Source organism: Thamnophis sirtalis, unplaced genomic scaffold, assembly GCF_051295495.1.
Source record: "Thamnophis sirtalis isolate CommonGarterSnake01/CBP01778 unplaced genomic scaffold, rThaSir2_p1.2 scaffold_14, whole genome shotgun sequence".
NCBI lineage: Eukaryota > Metazoa > Chordata > Lepidosauria > Squamata > Natricidae > Thamnophis > Thamnophis sirtalis.
The window spans coordinates 30,272,112-30,294,188 of NW_028261394.1; the positions used below are offsets into that span (position 1 = coordinate 30,272,112).

Below are 22,077 nucleotides of genomic sequence, written 5' to 3' on the forward strand. Positions count from 1 at the left end.
TGACGCAGCCTTCCATCCTTTCAAGGTTGGTAAAATGAGGACCCAGATTGTTGGGGGCAAGAGGCTGACTCTGTAAACTGCTTGGAGGGCTGTAAAGCACTGTGAAGCGGTATATAAGCCTAAGGGCTATTGCTATTCAAACTTACATGAAAAAAGTGACTTGCAGCCAGTCCTCACACTTAAAACCACTGCAGCATCCTCAAGGTCATGTGATCAAAATTCAAACCCCTGGCAACCAGATGGTTGCATAATCCCAGGGTCATGTGATCATCTTTTACGACCTTCTCAGCTGGCTTCCAACAAGCAAAGTCAATGAGGGTTTTGAAGCCAGATTTGTGTAACGACCGTATGATTCATTTAATCTGCAATCATTTGCTTATCGACTGTGGCAAAAAAAAAAAAGGCCGCAAAATGAGGCGCGAGTTACTTAATGACCGTGTTGTTTAGCCACAGAAATTCTAGCCCGAATTGTGGCCGTAAATTGAGGATTACTTCTAAGGAAAATAAGTCTGTAAAGGAGAATCTCTACTCAGACTTTTGGTTAGCCGTGTAACTGGCTGGAAAACTGATCTTTGAGCCAAAAGACTAAACGCTTGAGCAATAATTTTACTAGTTTACTAACATAAACTAACAAAGCTCGGAGACTAAACTGAATGGGTGAGTAGTGCTTAGCGAGGGGCCAGAGTTCCTACTGTCAGGTTTCCAAATAGCATCCAAAAGTAAAGCAGAGTCTAAGGCAAAGTACTGCTCAAAGTTCCAATTTATGAAGAGAGCCATGTTGGCACATCTGGGAAAACCTGAATCTGAAAGCTTCCCGGTTTTTCCCACCCAGTTGAAAGTTCAAGATCTTTTCCCCACACCCACAAGTCCATCACATGGTCCAATCTCCCACCGCCATGCTGGCAGTTCCACCCATCCAATTCCGGTCAGGTACAGGGGTGCAGAAACAAAGGATGACCTTGGCTTTCTCGAAAGAATTTTGTTATGGCTACATAGCATCTCACTCCTTACAATCCCCCCTCCCATTTTCCCACAATAGAAAATGCATAGCAGAATAATAGAAAGTGTGGCAGGCCTGAGATCCAAAAGACAAGATAGCTGCAGGCTTGACACCTACCTCTTCAACAGTTCTCCAGGTGATTTCTCTGATGCTCTGAAACCACTCAAACCATTCTTCTACCTTATCGGTGGCGAACTCAATGGGGGGGTCTTCAGGATTCTTGGGCTCCAGGACAAAGACGAAACTCCTCCCGTGGTTTCCTTGAGGCATTTTCACTGTTGAAAATGAGAAAAAATGTGGAATTTACTCCACATTCCTTTAGCCGAAGTGTTCTACAAGGCCTCTGGGCCTGCTTTATTAGGCCATGAAATTCCAACTGTATCTTTTCTATCGTGCCTTCAAAAGTTTCTTCATGGGGATTGCCTTTATTAGCTTGGAAAGCATTGTTCACCCTCTTGAATCGCAAACATGATAAGGAAAAGCTATGCTACTAAGGTAAACAGGTCAAAAATCTATGCAGAGGTGGAGTACAGAGAATACAGAATAACAGAGTTGAAAGGGACTTTGAAGGTCTTCTAATCCAACCACCTGCTCGAGCAGGAAACCCTATATTATTCTGGACAAATAGCTGTCCAATCTCTTCTTAAAAACTGATGGAACACCCATACCTTCTGGAAGTAAGTCGCTGATTAGAAATTTCTCTTTGGTTCTAGGTTGGATCTTTCTTTCATAAGCTAGTTAGAAGATAATCAATGGTATTGTCCTTACGAAGAACTTACATGAGGAAGAGGAGGAGGAAAAGCAGGAGGAGGAGGAGGAGCAGGAGGAGGAGGAGCAGGAGGAGGAGGAGGAGGAGGAAGGAGAAGGAGCAGGAGGAGAAGAAGAAGGAGAAGAAGAAGAGGAGGAAGATCCTAAGGTTTTCTATTAGAGCTACATTTTTTTCTTCCATGGCATCTACATTAATTCTAATTTAAGGAGCAAAAAATATTGGAGCCCAGCATCTACATACCCACTGTATATAAATCAAGATCCAGAATGCCCCGACATAATGATCCTAAAGGGTTGTCCTCAAAGATCTGGAAATAAAAGATTTGTATACAATTATAAAGGGTTTTTTTTTAAAAAAAAACTTTCCTCTTCATAAGTAGGAGTACAATAAACAAACCCGATTCCCATCGGCATCCATTAAAATTCCAAAAGCAACATTTTAGAATAATAAATTCTCACCGTGAAATTTAATCACTGAGAAATTATTATCAATGTTTTTAACTTAAAGCTTTGGAGAAAAATTAGTAACATTTTTTTTTCCTGTTAAATAGACAGCGGTGATAGGAAAGGTAGTACATATTTTGGATGGACATCTATTAATTTGTTAGTTGTAAGGTTTTTACCTTTCCCCCCACAAATTGTAATCTTAAAAAGAGTTTAAAAATTAAAAAGCTCAAATTAAGAAAGAAAAGAAAAAATACACCTTATATTTTATACTTATCAAGAGTTCCTGGCTTTCTACTATACAATTATTATTAATAGCATACAAAACAATAACATAATATATGTTATCCTAGTATAGGATAAGATTAGTAAAGTACAACAAAGAAAGAAATCTCTTTACTGCCCACCTTACCCATTAACCTGTAATTATTTCATTCTAGTGATTCTAACTGCATTGCATGGTTGTATAATCAAAATGCTACAGCTATAACTTTCTAGTTACTCAAATATTGATTGGCATTAAGATTTTACAGGTTTTTAAATAGCAAATGTATTTATTGCTTCTCCTGTTCTGTGAATGGATATTATTCCCTGCTTTTGGCAAACAAAGAGTATATGTCAATATATTTTAATCAACACAAAAAGGTGTCCAAGCATAGAGGGATACAGAAATCTATGTGAAATTATTTTCACATAGAAAAGCATTAAGAATCATAGACAGATGTCTTATTTTATTCATATGTGGAACAAAGTTATGGAAGTAATTCCACAGGTAGAATCCAGATCCAGATTCCTAATCCTTTTAATGGATTAGGAACTTCAGCAATACATTTAACATGTAGATCAAAGGTGGTATTCAGCAGGTTCTGCCCAGTTCTGGAGAACCCATAGCGGAAATTTTGAATAGTTTGGAGAACCGGTAAATACCACCTCTGACTGGCCTCGCCCCCATCTATTCTTTGCCTCCCGAGTCCCAGCTCATCGGGAGGGAACGGGGATTTTGCAGTAACCTTCCCCTGGAGTGGGCAGGGAATGGAGTATCCTTTCCCTGCCACACCCATCAAGCCATGCCCACAGAACAGGTAGTACAAAATTTTGAATCCCACCACTGATGTAGATCATAACAAAAATTCCTTACCTGATTCTCAAGTTCTTCCATGCTCTCTGATGACATGTCTTCAACATAATTGGATGGAAAATAATGCTGGACCTTATATCCATAATCACCTTTCCACCTAGTAACAAGGAGAAAGAACTAAGGAGTGGGATTTGAAAAATCAAAGTAACAAACGCACAAATTATCAATCAAATGATAGAGGTATTCCAGTATTTGAGGGGCTGCCCCAAAAAAGAGAAGGTCAAATTATTTTCCAATGCACCAGAGGGTAGGACAAGAAGCACTGGTTGGAAACTAATCAAAGAGAGAAGCAATCTGGAATTAAGGAGAAATTTCCTAACAGAGAGAACAATTAACCAGTGGAATAGCTTGCCTTCAGAAATCACGGGCACTCCATCACTGGATGTTTTTAAGAAGAGACTAGACAATCACTTGTCTGAGATTGTATAGATTCTCCTGCTTGAGCAGGGGGCTGGACTAGAAGACCTCCAAGTTCCCTTCCAGCTCTCTTCTCTTCTCTTCCCCTTCCCCTTCCATTCCATTCTATTCATCAATTGCTTATTAGATTTAAATCTTTTAAAACTGCCCACCTCGGAAAAGCCTTGAAGGATGCTTTTAGCAATCATCACATCTAATCATAAAATAATATATGCAGCCTCTAAAACATACTGCTTGCTTCCAAGCAGAGATGAGATGTGCAATGTAATCGCAATAAACCAAGCATGAAAAATTTCTGGAGAAGATAATTAACCAGAAAAACACAATTTCAAAGTGGTTGCGATTAACGGATTTAGCACTTACAGGCTGTCACCCCCCAATTATTAAAGTCGCTTCAGTTCCTGTGAAACCGATTATAAATTGTGCCACCTACATTGATTTTAACTGTTCTTTACTTTAAAAGGCTTTGAAATCTGTGAAAACCAGAAGCTTATGTAATTTTAGATTGGACTACATCGAGTGGGCTGGTCGGGAGAAACAATAAAGAGGAAAATGAAGAAAGGAAAGTGATTCTTATGTATGTCTTTGCAATAAAGGGTTAGAGTTAGGCTAACTTTTATCCTAACCCTTTTCATGATCCCCTTTTCATACTTGGCCTAAATACTTCTTCTCATTCTGCATAATGCCTAGGTATTATACACAATGCCTAAGAAAGTGTATAACATATTAAAATAACAGCAATATTTCATATTTTGCCTAACAACGTCATGCATTCTGAAGACATTTCTAGGCATTCTATATAATGCCAGCTGTTTGCACATTGCTGGTAATTCATATAACAGTTTCAACAAAAGTAGGTCCCAAAAATGCTTTTCCAAAAGGCAACTTGACTTTCTTTGTTTTTCCTTGAAGATGTTTCGCTTCTCATCCAAGAAGCTTCTGAAAAACTGAAGAACCGAAGAAGCTTCTTGGATGAGAAACGAAACTGTCTTCAAGGAAAAACGAAGTCCAGTTGCCTTTTGAAAAAGCACCTTTGGGACAAACATGATCTGGATGACTGAGAATCTCCACCAGAGGTGGTATTCAGCCAGTTCTGACAGGTTCTGGAGAACCGGTAGCGGAAATTTTGAGCAGTTCGGAGAACCGGCAAATAGGCTGGCCCTACCCCTGTTGCCCCCCAGCTGATTTTCTTTTGTTGCCCTGAACAGGAGAATGGAGCTGGAAAGCAAGTTAGTGGGGTGAGGAGGGAATGAGGATTTTGCAGTAACCTTTCCCCTTCCTACTTACCTCCCTCCCTACCTCCCTACCTTTCTTCCTCCATCCATCCATGATGCACAGTGATTAAACTGCAGTATTGCAGGCTAATTCTGCCAACTGCCAGCAGTTCAATTCTGACTGGCTCGATATTGATTCAGTTTTCCATCCTTCTGAGGTTGGCAAAATGAGAACCCAGATTGTTGGGGGGAAATAGGCTGACTCTGTAAACTGTTTAGAGCAGATGTGGTATTTAGCCAGTTCTGACAGGTTCTGGAGACCCGGTAGCGGAAATTTTGAATAGTTCGGAGAACCGGAAAATAGGCTGGCGCCACCCTTGTTGCCTCCCAGCTGATCTTCTTTTGTTTGGGGAGGGAATGTGGATTTTGCAGTATTATTCCTTTGGCACGCTCACAAAGCCACACACACAGAACTGGTAGTAAAAAATTTTGAATCCCACCACTGATCTCCACAGACATTCAACAAAGATACAAATAATAATAATAATACCTTAACAGTTCCTAGGTCCTTGGTTAGGGCTTGAGCTGTTGAGATACCAACCAGCCTCAAAGGCTGTGAATCTCACCAAAGATTAACCAAATCATCATCATCATCATCATCATCATCATCATCATCTAAATCTAAATCTTACCAGCCACCACTTTCTTTGGAGACATTATGAATTAAGGCTCCTCGACAGAATGTCAGTTCATCATCTCTCTTAGCTTGATAGTCGTACAAGGCTTTAACCGTTCTCTGCGGCTTTGAGAAAGAAGTAATGGAACAAACATTTCAAATACACAAGTCAGGTGAATTTTGACACAAGGTATGAATTATGTTGTTGACGTTTGAATGGAAAAATGATAGATGAAGTGTAATTAGCTCCCCATTCTTTTTGCTAAGATCAAGATGAATGTCACTCACCACAGAAGGTGTTATTTCGGTGGGCTCCACATACATCTTGACTTCATATAAAGAGTTAGGATCTTTCTCCTAAATCGAAAATCAAAATAAAATGAAATTACCATCAACATCTTGAGTCTTCAGCATATTACCTACTTTAACATACAGCAACTAAATACCGGAAAATCTACTGGATTTTCCCTTTCTCCCCACTTCTGAGATTCACCCTGACCCCAAAAAGTCCAGTGTTACTTGAGCAAAATTTTTGGGGATCTTTTTTGATATTTGAGCTAGTTAGAAAAGAGAAATTATGACTGATAATTTCATTGTGTTTAAGATCTAGATCTCTTTTCTTCTTAGTCTTCTGCTCAAAAAAGTACCTGACTTTATACTCAGAGTCATGTTGTCTAGTTGCCACCATAAACTGAAGCCATAAAGTGATTGTTGCGTTGTTTGATGGCAGCCACGGTGATATATAACACAAGAGAATTTTAACAATCCAAGATAGAATCAGTCAATCATTCCCACACATTTATTTTCTCATACAGCCAGAAAAGATTTTGCTATGGCTTATTTTTACCTGTTTGGGGTATAAAATGATGGAGTCTTTTAATTAGAATCTGAGGTTGGCTGAATTGAAATCTCCATTTTTCAATCTTGTGCTCTCAAAGTAAGTGAATACATTATTTTAAGGACTGTTCTAAAGTGGTGAATTGCAACTAAAGAATGCTGTGTGTTTATGGCAGCTTTAAGGGATTCCTGCCTCATATTAAAAGATCAATAATTTTACTACTTGCATGAGTACCTTGGCTGCATGTCTTCCTATAAATATGCTATGCTCTTAAAAACTATTATTGATTTTACAATAATTATTTTAGCATTGTTCATTTAACTTTATTTACAACTTGTTGATAAACTGGCGTTGTCCAGGTATTTATTTATAGGGGGAAAATGTCTGGACCAAATGTAATTTCTAATGTTGGATTTTCCCCCTTACCAGAGAGAGCCCCCTTGTGGAGTTCTGGGAAGCTGTTATCATGGCAACTCCATTGGACTGTACAGTAGAAGCCATTTTATGGCAATACAGTAGAATCCATTTTATGGCACAACAGGCTGTATCTTAACAAAACATACACCAAGGGATGCTAGGGGTGTCTTACCCCCACAGTATTTGTTTCCAGAGCGTAAGTCATCTGTGTACCAGGTTTGATTGAAATTGCTTGAGGCGTTCCAGAGTTATGCTGGAACATACACACATACACAGCCATTTTTATATAGATACAATAAAGAGACAATATCCCTTAATTAGAGAGATTAATTATCTAGGAACGTAGGAGGGTAAGAAGTTAGAAAGAAATCATTATGCCTGTTTGGTACATAATATTAGTAAGTTGATTTTTTTATTCCTAGCAGGATCAAAATTGGTTCCTATATTACTTCAATACTGATGGTTTTTGGAGGGCATCAACTTTTTCATTGCCAACGTATTTTGTGATTATGTGTATTTCATCAATTTTCAAAGTGCAAAGGATTTGCCAGGAGCCTGCTTTGTTTAGTAATTAAGGTATTAGTCTAGAAACCAGGAGACTGTGAATTCTAGTCCTGTTTTGGGCACAAAGTCAACTGGGAGACCTTGGGCCAATCATTCTCTCTCAGCCCTAAGGTGGAGGTAAGGGTAAAAAACTTCCAAAAGGCTCTGCCAACATTGTATATGGCAGTGTTTCTCAACCTTGGCAACTTTAAGTCCTGTGGACTTCAACTCCCAGAATTCCCCAGCCAGCTATGCTGGCTGGGGAATTCTGGGGGTTGAAGTCCACAGGACTTAAAGTCGCCAAGGTTGAGAAACACTGGTATATGGTAACCATGATAAGGTTATTATATGGAAAAAGTTGGAAAATCAACAAAATACCTTCAAGGGAGGGCAACCTTATTATTACAATGGATGATAAAATTAACCGAGCTTGCAGAAATGGTGAAATTGACTTGTTTGGGCAGAGAACAAAAGCCACAATGATTTTTTTTTTTCCCCATTGAAAGACTGAAAATCCTACGCGGATGTTTTGTTGAAAGAAGAAAGGATCAAACGGATGATTTCAGGATTCGGGGATTAAAAAGGGCCAAAGAGGAATGGGGGAAAAAATAAGATGATAATTAAAGGTAAAAGTTCCCCTTGCATGTATCTGCTAGTTGTTCCCGACTCTAGGGAGTGGTGCTCATCTCCGTTTCAAAGCTGAAGAGCCAGCGCTGTCCGTAGATATCTTGGTGGTCATGTGACTGGCATGATTAAATGTCGAAAGCGCATGGAGCGCTGTTACCTTCCCACTACCTTCTCTATTTTTCTACTTGCATTTTTTGACGTGTTTTCGAACTGCTAGGTTGGCAGAAGCTGGGACAAGTAACGGGAGCTCACTCCATTACGCAGCGCTAGGGATTCGAACCGCTGAACTGCCGACCTTCTGATCGACAAGCTCAGTGTCTTAGCCCCTGAGCCACCTTAAGGTAGTTCCATAGGTAGCTTTTAGCGCCTTCCTTAAAAAGAGAGACCTACCATGCTGTACCGCTCCAGAAGTTCCTCTGTCACCGGATATCGCAGCCTCATCTTCCTGTACAAGGGGTGCTTCTCATAGTAGTTTACCAGCTCCACTAAACTCTCAAAGTAAGCAGAGGTTCCCAAGACAAAGAGGCGGCCTTCTTGCTTAATTCGACAATGCTTCACTTTCCCCTCGGCTCTGCAGAAGAAACAAGCAATGGGCTTCTTTTTAAAGCAATCTAATCCGTGAGCAGGAACGGCCTTCAGAATTCCAGATTGTGCCAGGCCTGGAAGCCATCTTTTGCCTTGGGCATCCCGGCCTGCCACATTTACCGCTGTGGGAAACTGGGAGGGGGGGGGGTGTTATATGGAATATGGGAGAGATATATAGTCTCAATAACATTCCTTTCTCAGAGAGTCACGGGGGTCTTGCCTTGCACCTGGAGTGGTGTGACTGGGAGGCATCTCCAGTTGGGACGGTGCATGATTTCTCGTGTGATGGACATGTGGGTGCTGGGCAGGGACTTAGGCTTTCGTTTAGGTGGGGAAAACCTGGAAGCTTTCAGATTCAGGTGTTTCCAGATGTTTCAATATGACACCTCTAATAAAATGGAACTTTGAGGAACTGAAAGCCTCGGAGTCTTCTTTCGTTGGGGGTCTTACTTGGAACCTTAGATTATTTATTTAATTAATTTATACCCCGCCCTTTATTATTTTTTACAAGTAACTGAAGAAGGCAGAGAAGATCCAACACGCCTTCCTCTTTCCATTTTTTTCCTACAACAATTTTGTGTGATGGGTTGTGGAGAGAGAGAGAGGGAGGGAGGGGGGGAGGGGGAGAGGGGGGGAGGGGAGAGAGAGAGGGAGAGAGAGATTGGCCCAAAGTCACCCAGGTGCATGGTTGCATGGTTAAGACAGGACTAGAACTCACTGTCTCCTGGTGATTAGCCCCAAGTCAACCAACAGACTTGCACAGTTAAGGCAGGGCTTGAACTCACAGCCTCCCCTTTCTAGCCTGGTGCCTTAACCCAGTGGTCTCCAACCTTGGCAACTTTAAGACTTGTGGACTTCAACTCCCAGAGTTCCTCAGCCAGCAAAGCTGGCTGAGGAACTCTGGGAGTTGAAGTCCACAAGTCTTAAAGTTGCCAAGGTTGGAGACCACTGCCTTAACCAATAGACCAAACTGGCTTTCTATTTAGCTGAGCCTTTGCAAACAGAGATGATTGTTTATGGATGACTCCATTTCCTGGCATCCACAGGTGAAGAAGCCTAAAATATTTGCAAAGGGAGTATTAGAGGATCTGTTGACCCTTTGAGGTAGGCCAGACAAGAACCACAACCATGAGTACCAACACTATCCTTATTGTAAGGTTACGTTAACAGAGTCTTGAAGGTCTGAAAGATCTTCTCTTTACTTTCCAGAAAACTACAGACAGTCCCTTCTGAGACATCCTATGTCCTTTTTCCTTCTGTGGGCTGGGCACCATTTGTGTGACAGTTGTCTAGGTTGACCCTTTCCCTGCCCTTCAAGGTCATTCTCACAGGCCATTATAAGATCTTCTTGTCTGAAAATGTTTCCATTCTCCTGGCTGTTCACTTAGCCTCCAAACCCTTTCCTACCACACTAGATAATAGGATTCATCCTTCTTCTTGTCCTACTGGCAGTTGGGACAACCTGGATAATAATTAGCCATGTTTCTCAGGTTCCAGCTTAACAGGTTTGGACTGAATTAGATGAAAACAGAAGTAGTTGAGGCATGGTGGTGCAGTGGTCAGAATGCAGTATTGCAGGCTGACTCTGCCGACTGCTAGCAGTTTGATCCTGACCGGCTCAAGGCTGACTCAGCCTTCCATCCTTCCGAGGTGGGTAAAATGAGGACCCAGATTGTTGGGGACAAGAGGCTGGCTCAGTAAACCGCTTAGAGAGGGCTGTAAAGCACTATGAAGCGGCATATAAGTCTAAATGCTATTGCTTGTTGCTATGCTATGGTATCCATGCCATGGTGGCAGAGTGGTTAGAATGCAGTACTGCAGACTAATTTTGCCAATTGCCAGCAGTTCAATTCTGATTCTGTAAACTGCTTAGACAGGGCTGTAAATGCACTGTGAAGCGGTATATAAGTCTAAGTGCTATTGCTATTTTTATTTTTAGAGGAGAGAGAATCTGCTGGGCTTAACCCGAGACTTACCCATCTCTGCAACTTTGAGGGCTGATTAAAGACATTCAAGAACCCATGAAACCCAAGAACCCATGAAACACGACACCATTGTCATCTGATTAATCTAACAAAGTCAAGCAGGCTCTTTTGAAGCATATGCAGTAATAGGTGAATTAATGCTTCAGATACCACAAGATTCTCCATTGTCTGATTTTTTTTCTGTGAAGTCAACCACAAGGCCCTTCCGAAAATTCATCTAATCGTTATCCCGTGCGTCTTACTCTTACCTGAAAGTTATGGCATAGGAATCCGGTTCATCTCTCTTTCTAATCAGGAAAGCTCCGTCCCTTGGAATCCGCATCAGCATGTCTTCCGCTTCTCCGCGACTCAGGTTGCTGTAATACCAACTAAGAGAGGAGAAAAGGTGATTGCAGTTTCAAAAAACTTAATCTCATGAAGATGCAGCTTTGGGGTGAAAGGAGGACAGTATTCCTTCTTTCTGCAATCAACAAGGTACCCTTGAATGTGGATACTGCTGGGGGTTTCCCTTCCTGCCGTCTAAATCCAGTCGTTTAGATTTTCAAACCAGGGGGAAAAAAACATAGGATAGATTAGCGAAGGTAAGGGAATAAGAAATGATACTAAATGATATGTGGGTTTGTGGAAATACCACCCCAAGAAAACATAAACTGAGATTTGAAAGAGACACCTATAACAACAGAAAAAGAAAGGAGAGAAGAAGGAGATAACGAGAGGAAGAGGAGGGAAGGAAGAAAGAGGGAAGGAGAGGAGGAAGGAAGGGAGAGAAAGAGAAGGAGCGAGGGTAGGAAGGGGAAGAGGAAGAGTAGGAGTAGGAGAAAAGGAAGGGAAGAAGGAAGGGGAAGGAGAGAAGGAAGGAAGTAGAAAAGGGAGGGAGAAAAGAAAGGGAAAATAAGGTGGTGTTACAACAGGCGGAAGGGATGGTAAATAAAGCAACCCAAACTGTATATTATAATCTATTAAATGAATAACAAATGTATATGAGTGACAAATGTAAAGAAGAATAACAATTATGTGAACGTATAGTTACAATGGTATGTGAGAGAATTTTAAAAAATGGGAAAAAAAGATTTCCAAACCAGTGGTCAAATATAAGTAGGGAGCTCGTACAAAGAAAAGGTTTGCCTACCATAGTGATGGCTAACTTTTTTCTTGTTGTGTGCCGAAAGCATGCACGTGCATGAGATAGCGCATGTGCCTACACCCATAATACAATGTGCGCGTGACACCCACTCACCCCGTGTGCCCTGCCCCCCACACATGCACAGACACACCCCACTGTTTTGGGCCTAGCATGCCTCCCTGCAGCCTCCAGGGACCAAAAATGGTCTCCTGCATGTGCAGCAGAAACCTGAAAATCAGCTGGCCAGCGGGAGGCGCACACACGTGCGCAGTGGAGCTGAGCTAGGGCGACAGCTCGCGTGCCCACAGAGAGGGCTCCACATGCCACCTGTAGGTTCACCATCACGAGCCTCCCAGTTCAATTCCAGCTTAACTGAAGACAAAGAAACAACTTCACCAAAACCTACCCCCTTAAACCTAATTTCAAAGGTGTAGACGGAAGAATCCTAAGAGTTAATCTGGAGCAGTTTCAGAGGTGAAGACAGAAGAAGCACTCAACCCAACCAGAAGCCCATTCCACTGCGGTTTCAAAAGGAGAGAAAGTAAAGCGAGAGAATCCCGCTCAATTAACGTCTCCCCATTCTCTCTTGGCCAAGTGATTATCTTAAAGAACTTGTTCCTAGAAAGTTTGCAGCTCTTTCCAGGCTCCTGAGGTTAAAGCGGCACAGTCGAGGTCATCACTGTGGTCAGTTCAGCTGACTTTCCCTGTTGTCTTAAATCAAATTCTTCATCAGCCACCGTAGCAAAGACCAAACGGAAAGCTTCAGTATTAAAAATAGCATTTCACCCCCGCCCTGGAATTTCCTCTTGGTTCCACGTACCTCTTAGATTCGTGAGGTTTGGGATTCGGGACGGCGTCAGTCAAACGCAGCTCAAACTCAGCACACCGTAAATGGGCTTCTTTGTAATGCTGGATGAGGTCAGAAATGCTGTCGAAGGTGAGGTTATTGGTCAGGTAATATTTGATGCTGTCCCCATCTGTAGAAGAGCGGATGTGGCAATGCTGGACTCTACCCGATCGCCTAGGACGAACGAGGAAAAGAGAATGTTACGTTTTTTTTAAAAAAAGAATCCTCGTTCTTCTTTTAATTTGGGAATTGCAACTGTTTGCATCAAGAAAAGAGAAAGAAGATGGAAGGAAACTGGGTCACCTCAATTATAGGTAAAGGTTCCCCTGGCACATATGTGCTAATCATTCCCGACTCTTAAGGGGCTGTGCTCATCTCCGTTTCAAAGCCGAAGAGCCAGCGCTGTCCGAAGACATCCCCGTGGTCATGTGGCCAGCATGACTAAACGCCGAAGGCACACGGAGTGCTGTTGCCTTCCCACCAACTTTTTTTGTGGAGATTGTTAAGCAAACCATGATTTGCTTATGGGCTCCTTTTGGCCAAAACAAAACAAAAAACCAGAAGAAAATTGGTATTTTCAGCAAAACGTAGGCTGGTTGTTTGAGTTGAAGTCTAGACTTCTTAAGATTGAAAAGCCACGGCTTTAAAGTGTTTTACTTCCTTAGATTTGCTTCGAAGACAGCCAAAACCTAAGAACAAATTCAGGAAACAGCTTGCTTAGTCCCTACACAATTGACCCATCTGAATCAGGATGTTTGTTTTTCCACTTCCAATTATGTATAACCTTTCATAAAAGGTTGACAAAAGGAGCAGAATCTGGGACCGTTTGTGGATTACATTGAGCCCGATTCAGCCTCACAACACAACACTGCACAACAACAGTAAATTTAGTACTGCCAACCCTGAAGCTGACCTGGCCAAAGCCATTTTGGACTTCAGTGTTGCCACACTGGAGTTGAAGGTTAAGGATGGGGGGAGTAGAGATAGCTGGGGTTTTGTAGCCAAAACAAAACTCTTTCTCCTGGGAACCAAGGACATTCTCACACCTGGTCAGAGAGGAGGAGTGAAGTTACCAGGCAATCGGTCAGCACCTTGACTGGACCATGTAAACTGACTGCTTGGGGAAGGGGAAAACCTTTTTCTTTTAATTAGGTGAAAACCGCGGGAACCTTCAGAGTTGGTTTTCACCAGAACTGTGCCAATATAATATATCCAATAAAATATTCTTTGAGGAATCTACCTGCCTTGGAGTTTTGTTTGCTATGGGATTATTACGTGGAACCCTGACAAATACACCCCCCCCCCAATACACCCTCTTCCCCAAAGTGACAAAACTTGATTCGTGCACCGAAACAGGAAAAGTGTGTTCCAAATTAGCCCTTACCAGAACGAGAGGGTGTAATCCTTTGGGTAGGCTTCACTCTCCCTGACCAAGAAGGTCCCATCTTTGCCACCCATTTCAGCACAATATTCCTGCAGGAGCCTTTCAGCGGTGGTCCTTCCTTCTGCCATCTTCCCATGGAACCATTTCTCACCGTAGTGTAGCTCTGTACTTTTCACTTCCTAAAATATAACGAAGAATATTTCACCCTTCTTCAATTTGACCTTCCATTGATCACGTACAGCTCGACCTTGACATACGACCAGAACCGATACCAGAATTTTGGTTACTAAGTGATGCAGTTGTTAAGGGAGTCATCACATGACTGGCTCACATTTTATGTGCATTTTTTTACTGCGGTCACTAAGTGAATCACGCGGTTAAACAGATCTGGCTTAGTTGCCAAGCACCAAAATTGCCATCATGTGACTATAGCAGTGGTACGATGGCTATACCTTTGAAGAGACTTTTCCCAAGAGCAATCTAACTTGAACTATGGTTGCATGAATGTAAGTCAAAGTGTCAAATGTCAAGCTTATGATGTTGCAACTATTATCGCTTCTCAGCTTGCCAACGAACTAGGGGGGAGGGAAGGTAAAATGTAGACTCCAGACACCAAGAAGACAAACCGTGAGAGCCAAGGACACTTCAGCAGGTGTTTGGAAAACCCAAAGACACTTCCTCATAACAATAAAATGACACTCAATTGGACCTGCATTAATAGGGCGAGGAGAACTCTATACTTCAATTATGTGGGATTACACCGGAATTAGCTAGAGCTGGTTTTGCTTTAATCGGTGCCAAAATGATGTACTTAATAAAGTTTTGTATTAAGAGATTGGATCATCTCAATTGTGCTTGCTTGGTTGGGTTCATCAGTTGGAACATTGACACAAAGATTACCTGTAGTGATAAACACCTTGGTCAGATTTGATAGGATTAATAGTTTGCCAATCATTTTCACTGCTGGTTGAAATACCGCCCACTTTGGCAATGGGATAGCTGTTGCTAGCTTTGATTTAATTTGATCAATTTAATTTCAATTTTTGATGTAATTTTAATATTTTTATTTAAGTTTAGATTTAATTTTAACTTCTGGTTTTATTTTAAGTTTTGGTTTAATTCTGATTTAAATCTTCCAGAGTTGCTGGGTGTCAGGTGGCACGTAAATTTAATAAAAAATAAGTAAATGCATAAGTTACATACCTTCAATGGTTCTTCTTCGGCATTCTGTTCTATATCATCACTGAAGGAGAGCTTTCCATTGGCTACAGCGCAATAATGGCGAGTCCATTTCTACAAGGCCAAACATAGTTTAAAAACAAGCTCGTCCCCAAATCAGAAAAAGATAGCAATACACTCCTCAAAATATCTCTTTCCCTCCTCATTTCTCCATGATGAATGCCAGTTACAAAGGAACAGGAGAAGTAGGAACATTGGTTACCTGGTCAATGGTGTCCCACATGTAGAGTTCCCCTTGTTGCTTCTTTTCCTCTTTCTTATCTTCTGTGTTCACATCGACATCACCTTTAGGCCCCAGTTTTTTATGCTGGTGTAAATGAAGAAAGCAATCGTGAGAAACGAACACCTTGGATGAGTTGTCCAAGACTTTTCCCTTGAGCTTCTACTCTAAACAACACCCTTAAAGAAGACAATGCCGTTTAAAGAACACGAGCATCATTAAGAGTTTCTGCAAGACCAACTGCTTTCTCACTTCACTTTCCCGAGATAATGACCAAGAAAGACATTATTTGTTGACCCAAATTGTAGCATAATCTAAGGGCTGGCGCTTAAGTCACTAAACTAAGAGGCTGTTCAGGAGGGCCATGGCCAGCCTTCTTGAACTCCGTTTTCATTGGCAGAGGGTTGCAGGAGGCTATCACAGCCCAAAACAGAGCTCACGAGTATCATGGGTGGTCCTCCCAAGCTCCATTTTCGCTGGAAGAGGGTTGCAGGAGGCCATCACAGCCGAAAATGGAGCCCCTTTTTGCTGGCAGAGTGCTTGGGTCACCACAGGGGCCTCTGACACGAATGACATTGAGCTGGCCACGCCCACCCTGGACCCCCATGGTCAAACACTATCCTGATGCGGCCTTCAATAAAACCGAGTTTGACAGCCCTGGGCTAAAATCTCACTGTATACAGTTTCCTTGCTTTGGAAAATTTAAAGTTTCCATGACTGAGGATCTCTGGCACTCAAGCTTAATATTACAATAGTGCTTAATTCTCAACAATTCGACTTTGAAACATACAAATGCAAAAGTCGCTTTCCTTTGCTACTCCCAGTGAAATTTTCTGTATTTCCAGGATTTGTTCACGAGAAAGAGAAGCCTGCCAAGATGTACACCTGCTTCACCGCTCGGAATTATTAAGGACAAGATGAATTGTTTTACGGTGGGCGTTGGTTAGGAATGAAATTGTTCTAAAGAATGGTCAATTCTGATCTGGAAAGCTGGCTTTTCACTCTAGCAAATTTAAGGTGTACCGCTTTTGTTGAATGCCAACCCTGCGCTATTAGTATTAGATTAATTATCACGATATTTTAAAAATAATGCATTTGCTGGAAAAGAAGATAGCAGTAGATATTTTAGTCTGTGTGTGTGTGTGTGTGTGTATTTGTGTGTAGTCCACTATAACTTCAAACAATCAGTAAGCTACCAGTTGTAAGTCAAGGACCTGCTGAAATTACAGATGTAGTTTACAGATGGATAGTTATAATGAAATATAGTTATCCTTTGTTGAAACTGTTTTGTAGAACTGCATAAATGCATCAAAAGCCTTTCTATATAACCTTGTTTGATGTGGCATTGCCTTTTTTTGCCCTCTTTTCTTTTCTATTATTGCTTGATTCCTTTTCTCTTTGTTCTTTTTTATTAAATACGATTTTAAAAGAAAGAACGGACAGATGGATGAATTGTAGAAAGCCAACACCGTACCCAAATCCAAAGCTAGAGAAAAGAAATAATAATAATAATAAATCTTGGGCATTTCCTAAATCTTATACTTTCTATCATCCAGGGAGAAAGTTCTCAAGAATAGAAAACCTCCATCCAGGGGTGAAATCCAGCAGGTTCTGACAGGTTCTGGAGAACCGTTAGCAGAAATTTTGAGTAGTTCAGAGAATTGGTAGTAGAAATTTTGAGTAGTTCGGAGAACTGGTAGTGGAAATTTTGAGTAGTTTGGAGAACCAGCAAATGCCACTTCTGGCTGGCCCCAGAGGAAGTGGGAATGGAGATTTTGCAGTATCCTTCCCCTGCCACGCCCACCAAGCCACTCCCATTAAGCCAACCATGCCCACCAAGCCACGCCCACAGAACCAGTAGTAAAAAAAAATGAATTTCACCATTGCCTCCATCTCAGTTCCCTTCAACAGAGGGAGTACAATTACATCTCTGCCTTCTGTTACATTTATTTATTTTTTACTGCCAAATCAAACTTACCTTAATGATGACTTTTCCTTTCAACTGTGTTGGAGATGGGAGCTGATCAGCACTGGCTTCCACAGGCCTTGCTAGAAGTTGATCTCCAAACACTTCCCGGAACACCTTTGCTATGTGACGCTGCTGCTCCACGCTACAATGCTCTTCGATGGACAAGATCACGGGGTAGCTTCAGAAAAGGAGATAAATACTAATGAAGAGGGTAATAAGAATTCCCTTGGATACATCTTGACTGAGCAGGAGTGTCAAACTCGGTTTCATTGAGGGCCCCATCAGGGTTTTAATTAACCTCAGGAGACCGGAGTGGGCATGGCCGGCTCGATGTCACTCACGTTGGGGGTTCCTGCGGTGGCCTGAGTGCTCTGCCAGCAGAAACAGGATCCGTTTTCAGCTGCAATCCTCTGCCACCAAAAATGGAGCTCGGGAATGCCGCACACGGCCTTCACAAGCTATTTTTGCTGGCAAAGGCACCATGGGCCAGTCCTTTGCAGTTTCCAGGTCGCGGGTCTAAGCACCCAGCGGGCCGGATCCGGCCCCCGGGCCTTGAGTTTGACACCCCTGGACTAGAGTTTAGTCTAATGTCTATGGAGATTCTAAATCATTCAGGTCATGGTTGTCCCAAAGATGCTTTCACCGACAGGCAACTGGGATTGCTTAGTTTTTGTCTCTGAAAACATTTTGCTTTTCACCCAAGAAGCTTCTGCAGTTCTGAAGAAATGAAACATTTTCAAAGGAAAAAAACCAAGAAAGTCTGTTGCCTTTTGGGACAAAAGCATCTTTGGGTTTAGCCTAACCTTTGAAACTTTAAGATGGATGGACTTTAATTCCCAGAATTCTCCATCCGGCATGGCTGGCTGGAGAATTCTGGGAGTTGAAGCCCACCCATCTTAAAGTTGTCGAGAGCGAGAACAATTGGTTTAGCCGTTATAAGAGTAGGCCCTACAAACCTTGTGTCTATAGCAGTGGTTCCCCACCTTTTTTGGCCTTGCCCCACCTAAGCATCTCTAAAATCCTGATGCCCTCCTTGTGACATATAATTCTTACTTCACTCAAAAAGTGAACTCTACTCACGCGGAGGAAGCCTAAAAGGCCATTAACTTGGTTTAAACAAGGTTCAAATTGCCCCCATTAAAAATCCAAATCCCCCCCCTTGTGGGGCATGGGCCCCATATTGGGAACCACTGGTCTATAGCTAATCAACTTGAAAAGAGTTCTGGAATTTGAACCAATTCTGCTTTATTTTAAGGCTATATCAACAGAATCTTGCAAAGCATACCAAAATGAAATGCCAGTTTTCCATGTTATCAAAGGGGAACTACCTACAAATTTCCTGCTGTCTCTTTTACAGCCTGGTAAGATAAGGAAGTTCCTTTCGGGATTGTTTTCTCTGCCTGTTATGCAGCTGTGGGCTAGGCACGTTCTCATCTAATCGTTCCCAAGCAGCATCTACTCTCCCAAGGTCATTCTCACACACATTGTTACATGTAAATTGAAGAAATATGGTAGGCGGGCTTTGAATCTGTTTGCACATTTGACAGTTCTTTACTAACAGAGTCAATAAACCATTCATAATTGGTCACGTATCTATTTTGCATCTATTGTCCACTTATCTATTTAAATCTAATCTTCCACTGTGAGTCATATGAGTTTTTCAGTGGAAAAGGGCAGCTGGATTCCCAGAACTGGTGCTCTTTATACCAATATGGCATTGCAGAAATCAAATAAAGCTTTTCTAGCAAAGCAAGCAAGTTTTATTCATTAATTTAGTGCATGGCATCTACAGGGGTCATGCAAACACTGATACACAACACTAATAAAACCCACTGTACCTACAAACTCAAATATAAGTTTAAATAAAGCATCGGCAACGACACACACAGAAAGACATATAGATAGAAAGAATGTGGCAATACAATATACGAGATAAAATGTTAAAATAAAACTATGATAAAATCACCATAATACGGCACCACAGAGTTGCAATAGGACAGATGATTTAATTAATTTATTATAATTAAGTAAGTTGCTTAAAGCGATTGACAATAGCCAGGAGGTCATCCTGAATTTTGCAAGGAGGAATTTTGTGAAATCTTTTCTAGTCTGTTAAGACAATGTTTTGAATGCCAAACACGCTTGAAAAGTTTAAGAACAAAGAGGGGAGAGTAGTGGAATTCAAAATACTGTCTATTTTTGCAGCAGAATATTCTGAAAAGCTTTACTCTCAAGGTAATTAAAAATAATCAGCACTTACTCAGACGCTACAAATGCGTAGTCTTTGATTGCCTGCACAACGTCATCAAATTTAATTTTGGTGGTTCGTGTCCATCCGTGATAGATAATGGGCTTTCCGTCTGGACCATCCCAGCAATCCACTAAGGCAGGTAACAAAAAGTAAAATAATTTAATTGCAACAAAGTTAAATATTGATAGAAGAGAACATTTGTAGCTCAGGGTTGAACTGTGGGGTCCTTGACATTCTCTGAGCTTGATGGTTTACTTGCAGATGTTTCGTTACCCAAACTAGGTAAGATTAGCACTGATGATGTTACCTAGTTGGGTAATGAAATGTCTGCCATAAAACTGCCAAGCTCAGAGAGCATTAAGGACCCCAAAGTTAAATATTTAATTGCCCAATAAATAAATGAGACGTGTGAGTGACAAATTAGATACAGTACTTAAAAGCTATTGATTTTGAAAGGCAATGGAACTATTGGGGCATCAAAGAAGTAGAATCTAAGAATTGTGGAAAGGAAAGTCTTATCATTTCTCTTCTGCTTCTCCATGTCAGCGGGATCATTTTAGAAGAAGGATTTCTTTTTTGAAGAGCAAAAGAACAACAAAAACAACAACAAAATCCAGCAGCACAGAGTGCAAATCTGGATTGGAACTACAAGTTTCTGTGCCCGACTTTCTGCTTTTTTGAATCACCGTTTTGGTAGGACTTGATTTACTAATCAAAGCAAGAAACTCCAGGATTAGCTCCTTGATATACGAGATAACAAAGCAGTACAAAAACATTCACAGCGGTGGCTGCTTTGAACAATAAAGTCCGGAGTAATTCAACAGGAAATTCATAAGAATGGATGGCAATTAGTTTATTTTAATAAACGACTCTAGTATCCGTCGTTTTATCTTTCCTTGGTAAACTGCAGGCACATTTCAGCACCAAAAGTAGAATTAGTTTAATAAACAAAGACTTGAATATAATGATCCTCTAAAAAATATTATTGCTCCTGAAAGATTTTAGATTCAAATAAAGGAGAATATTTGTAGCTCAGGGTTGAAATGAGGAGTCCTTGGTGCTCTCTGAGCTTGGTTGTTTCCTTGTTGACGTTTCAATACCAAACTTGGTAACATCATCAGTGCAGTATAATGAAACATCTGCAAGAAAAGAACCAAGTTTAGAGAGGACCAAGGACCCCTCAGACTTTACATTACCATAATTGAATAAATACCATAATCTAAGAAAATATAATTTTTTTATGAGGGGTTCTTGGTGCTCTCCGAGTTTGGTTGTTTTCTTGCAGGCGTTTCATTATCAGACTAGGTAACATCATCAGTGTTGCCTGATACCGTGTAACTGATGATGTTACCTAGTTTGGGTATTGAAATGTTTGAAAGAAAACAAGCAAGCTCAGAGAGCACCCCTCAAATTTTTTTATACTTTTTAAAATTATGGTAATTTTAAAGTCTGAGGGATTCCCCTCCTGTCGATCCTGAGCTACACATATTCTCCTTTATTAATGAATTTTTATGTATGGGGTGAAGAGGGAGAAAGAGATTACTCACATTCAATACACCGACACCCCATTCGGAGACATCTGATGTACGCTTCTGGGGAGGATTCGCTACGAAGTTGATCACCAGTGAGATATCTAATCCAGAAAGAAAATCATTCAAAAATGAAATGCAGCTTTCCATGTTATCAACGGTGAGCAGACAGAAGAGATAGAATTCTTTATTGGCCAAGTGTGATTGGACACACAAGGAATTTGTGTAATAGGGGCTTGAGCAGAAATTTTGGAAACTAGGCAGTGGAAGAGGGTAGAAATGGGAGAAATACTTAGATTGAACAGCCAGGAAGTAGATGCAGACAGAGATAACAACGCAAGAGAGGAATATGGAAGGCAAGTCAAAAAAAAAGCATAACAATTAAAATACTGAAGTGGGCAAGAGATGATGGATAGATGATTTCTCTTTGTTGTTGTCTGATTTGCTTTTTTTCTCTTTCTCTTCTTTCTCTTATAGGTAGGTGAAATGATTAGAAGTTAGGTAGGATAGAAAGAAAGCATTTTTAATAAAAGGGTAATATGATTAAAAGTTAGAATAAGAAATAGAAATAAGAGAAAGGGGGAATATTCGTGTATACACTTTTACATAAAATAAAAGCAACAACAAGAGAAAACATGGAATAATTAAATAATGATAGACTATAACTTAATATAAATGTGTATTATTATTAGAAATATATAAGTTGGTTGAATGTAATAACTATTATTAATTCTACTAGTTTTATTTGTATTAGAACGTATGACACCCAGGTGCCACACTGTTCACACTTTGATACATACCGTATATATAAAACAAAATAAAAAACTTGAAACAAAAAAACCTGAAATGCAGATTTTCATGTT

General features: G+C 40.9%; 1 protein-coding gene across 2 annotated transcripts in view; it reads right to left on the reverse strand.

Moving 5' to 3' along the window:
• PLCG2 (phospholipase C gamma 2) overlaps positions 1-22,077 on the reverse strand; it is a 104,897-nt gene that overhangs the window by 19,290 nt on the left and 63,530 nt on the right. For both annotated transcript variants that reach the window (XM_087729406.1, XM_087729407.1), the window contains exons 12-25: positions 21,233-21,318; positions 19,695-19,815; positions 17,444-17,612; positions 15,448-15,552; positions 15,210-15,299; positions 14,007-14,185; positions 12,596-12,796; positions 10,901-11,020; positions 8,473-8,653; positions 5,946-6,014; positions 5,674-5,783; positions 3,351-3,447; positions 2,010-2,076; positions 1,118-1,275 (exon numbers count right to left, since the gene is read on the reverse strand). In XM_087729406.1, the coding sequence (XP_087585532.1) occupies positions 1,118-1,275; positions 2,010-2,076; positions 3,351-3,447; positions 5,674-5,783; positions 5,946-6,014; positions 8,473-8,653; positions 10,901-11,020; positions 12,596-12,796; positions 14,007-14,185; positions 15,210-15,299; positions 15,448-15,552; positions 17,444-17,612; positions 19,695-19,815; positions 21,233-21,318 (1,753 nt within the window). The remainder of the gene's footprint in view (positions 1-1,117; positions 1,276-2,009; positions 2,077-3,350; positions 3,448-5,673; positions 5,784-5,945; positions 6,015-8,472; positions 8,654-10,900; positions 11,021-12,595; positions 12,797-14,006; positions 14,186-15,209; positions 15,300-15,447; positions 15,553-17,443; positions 17,613-19,694; positions 19,816-21,232; positions 21,319-22,077) is intronic.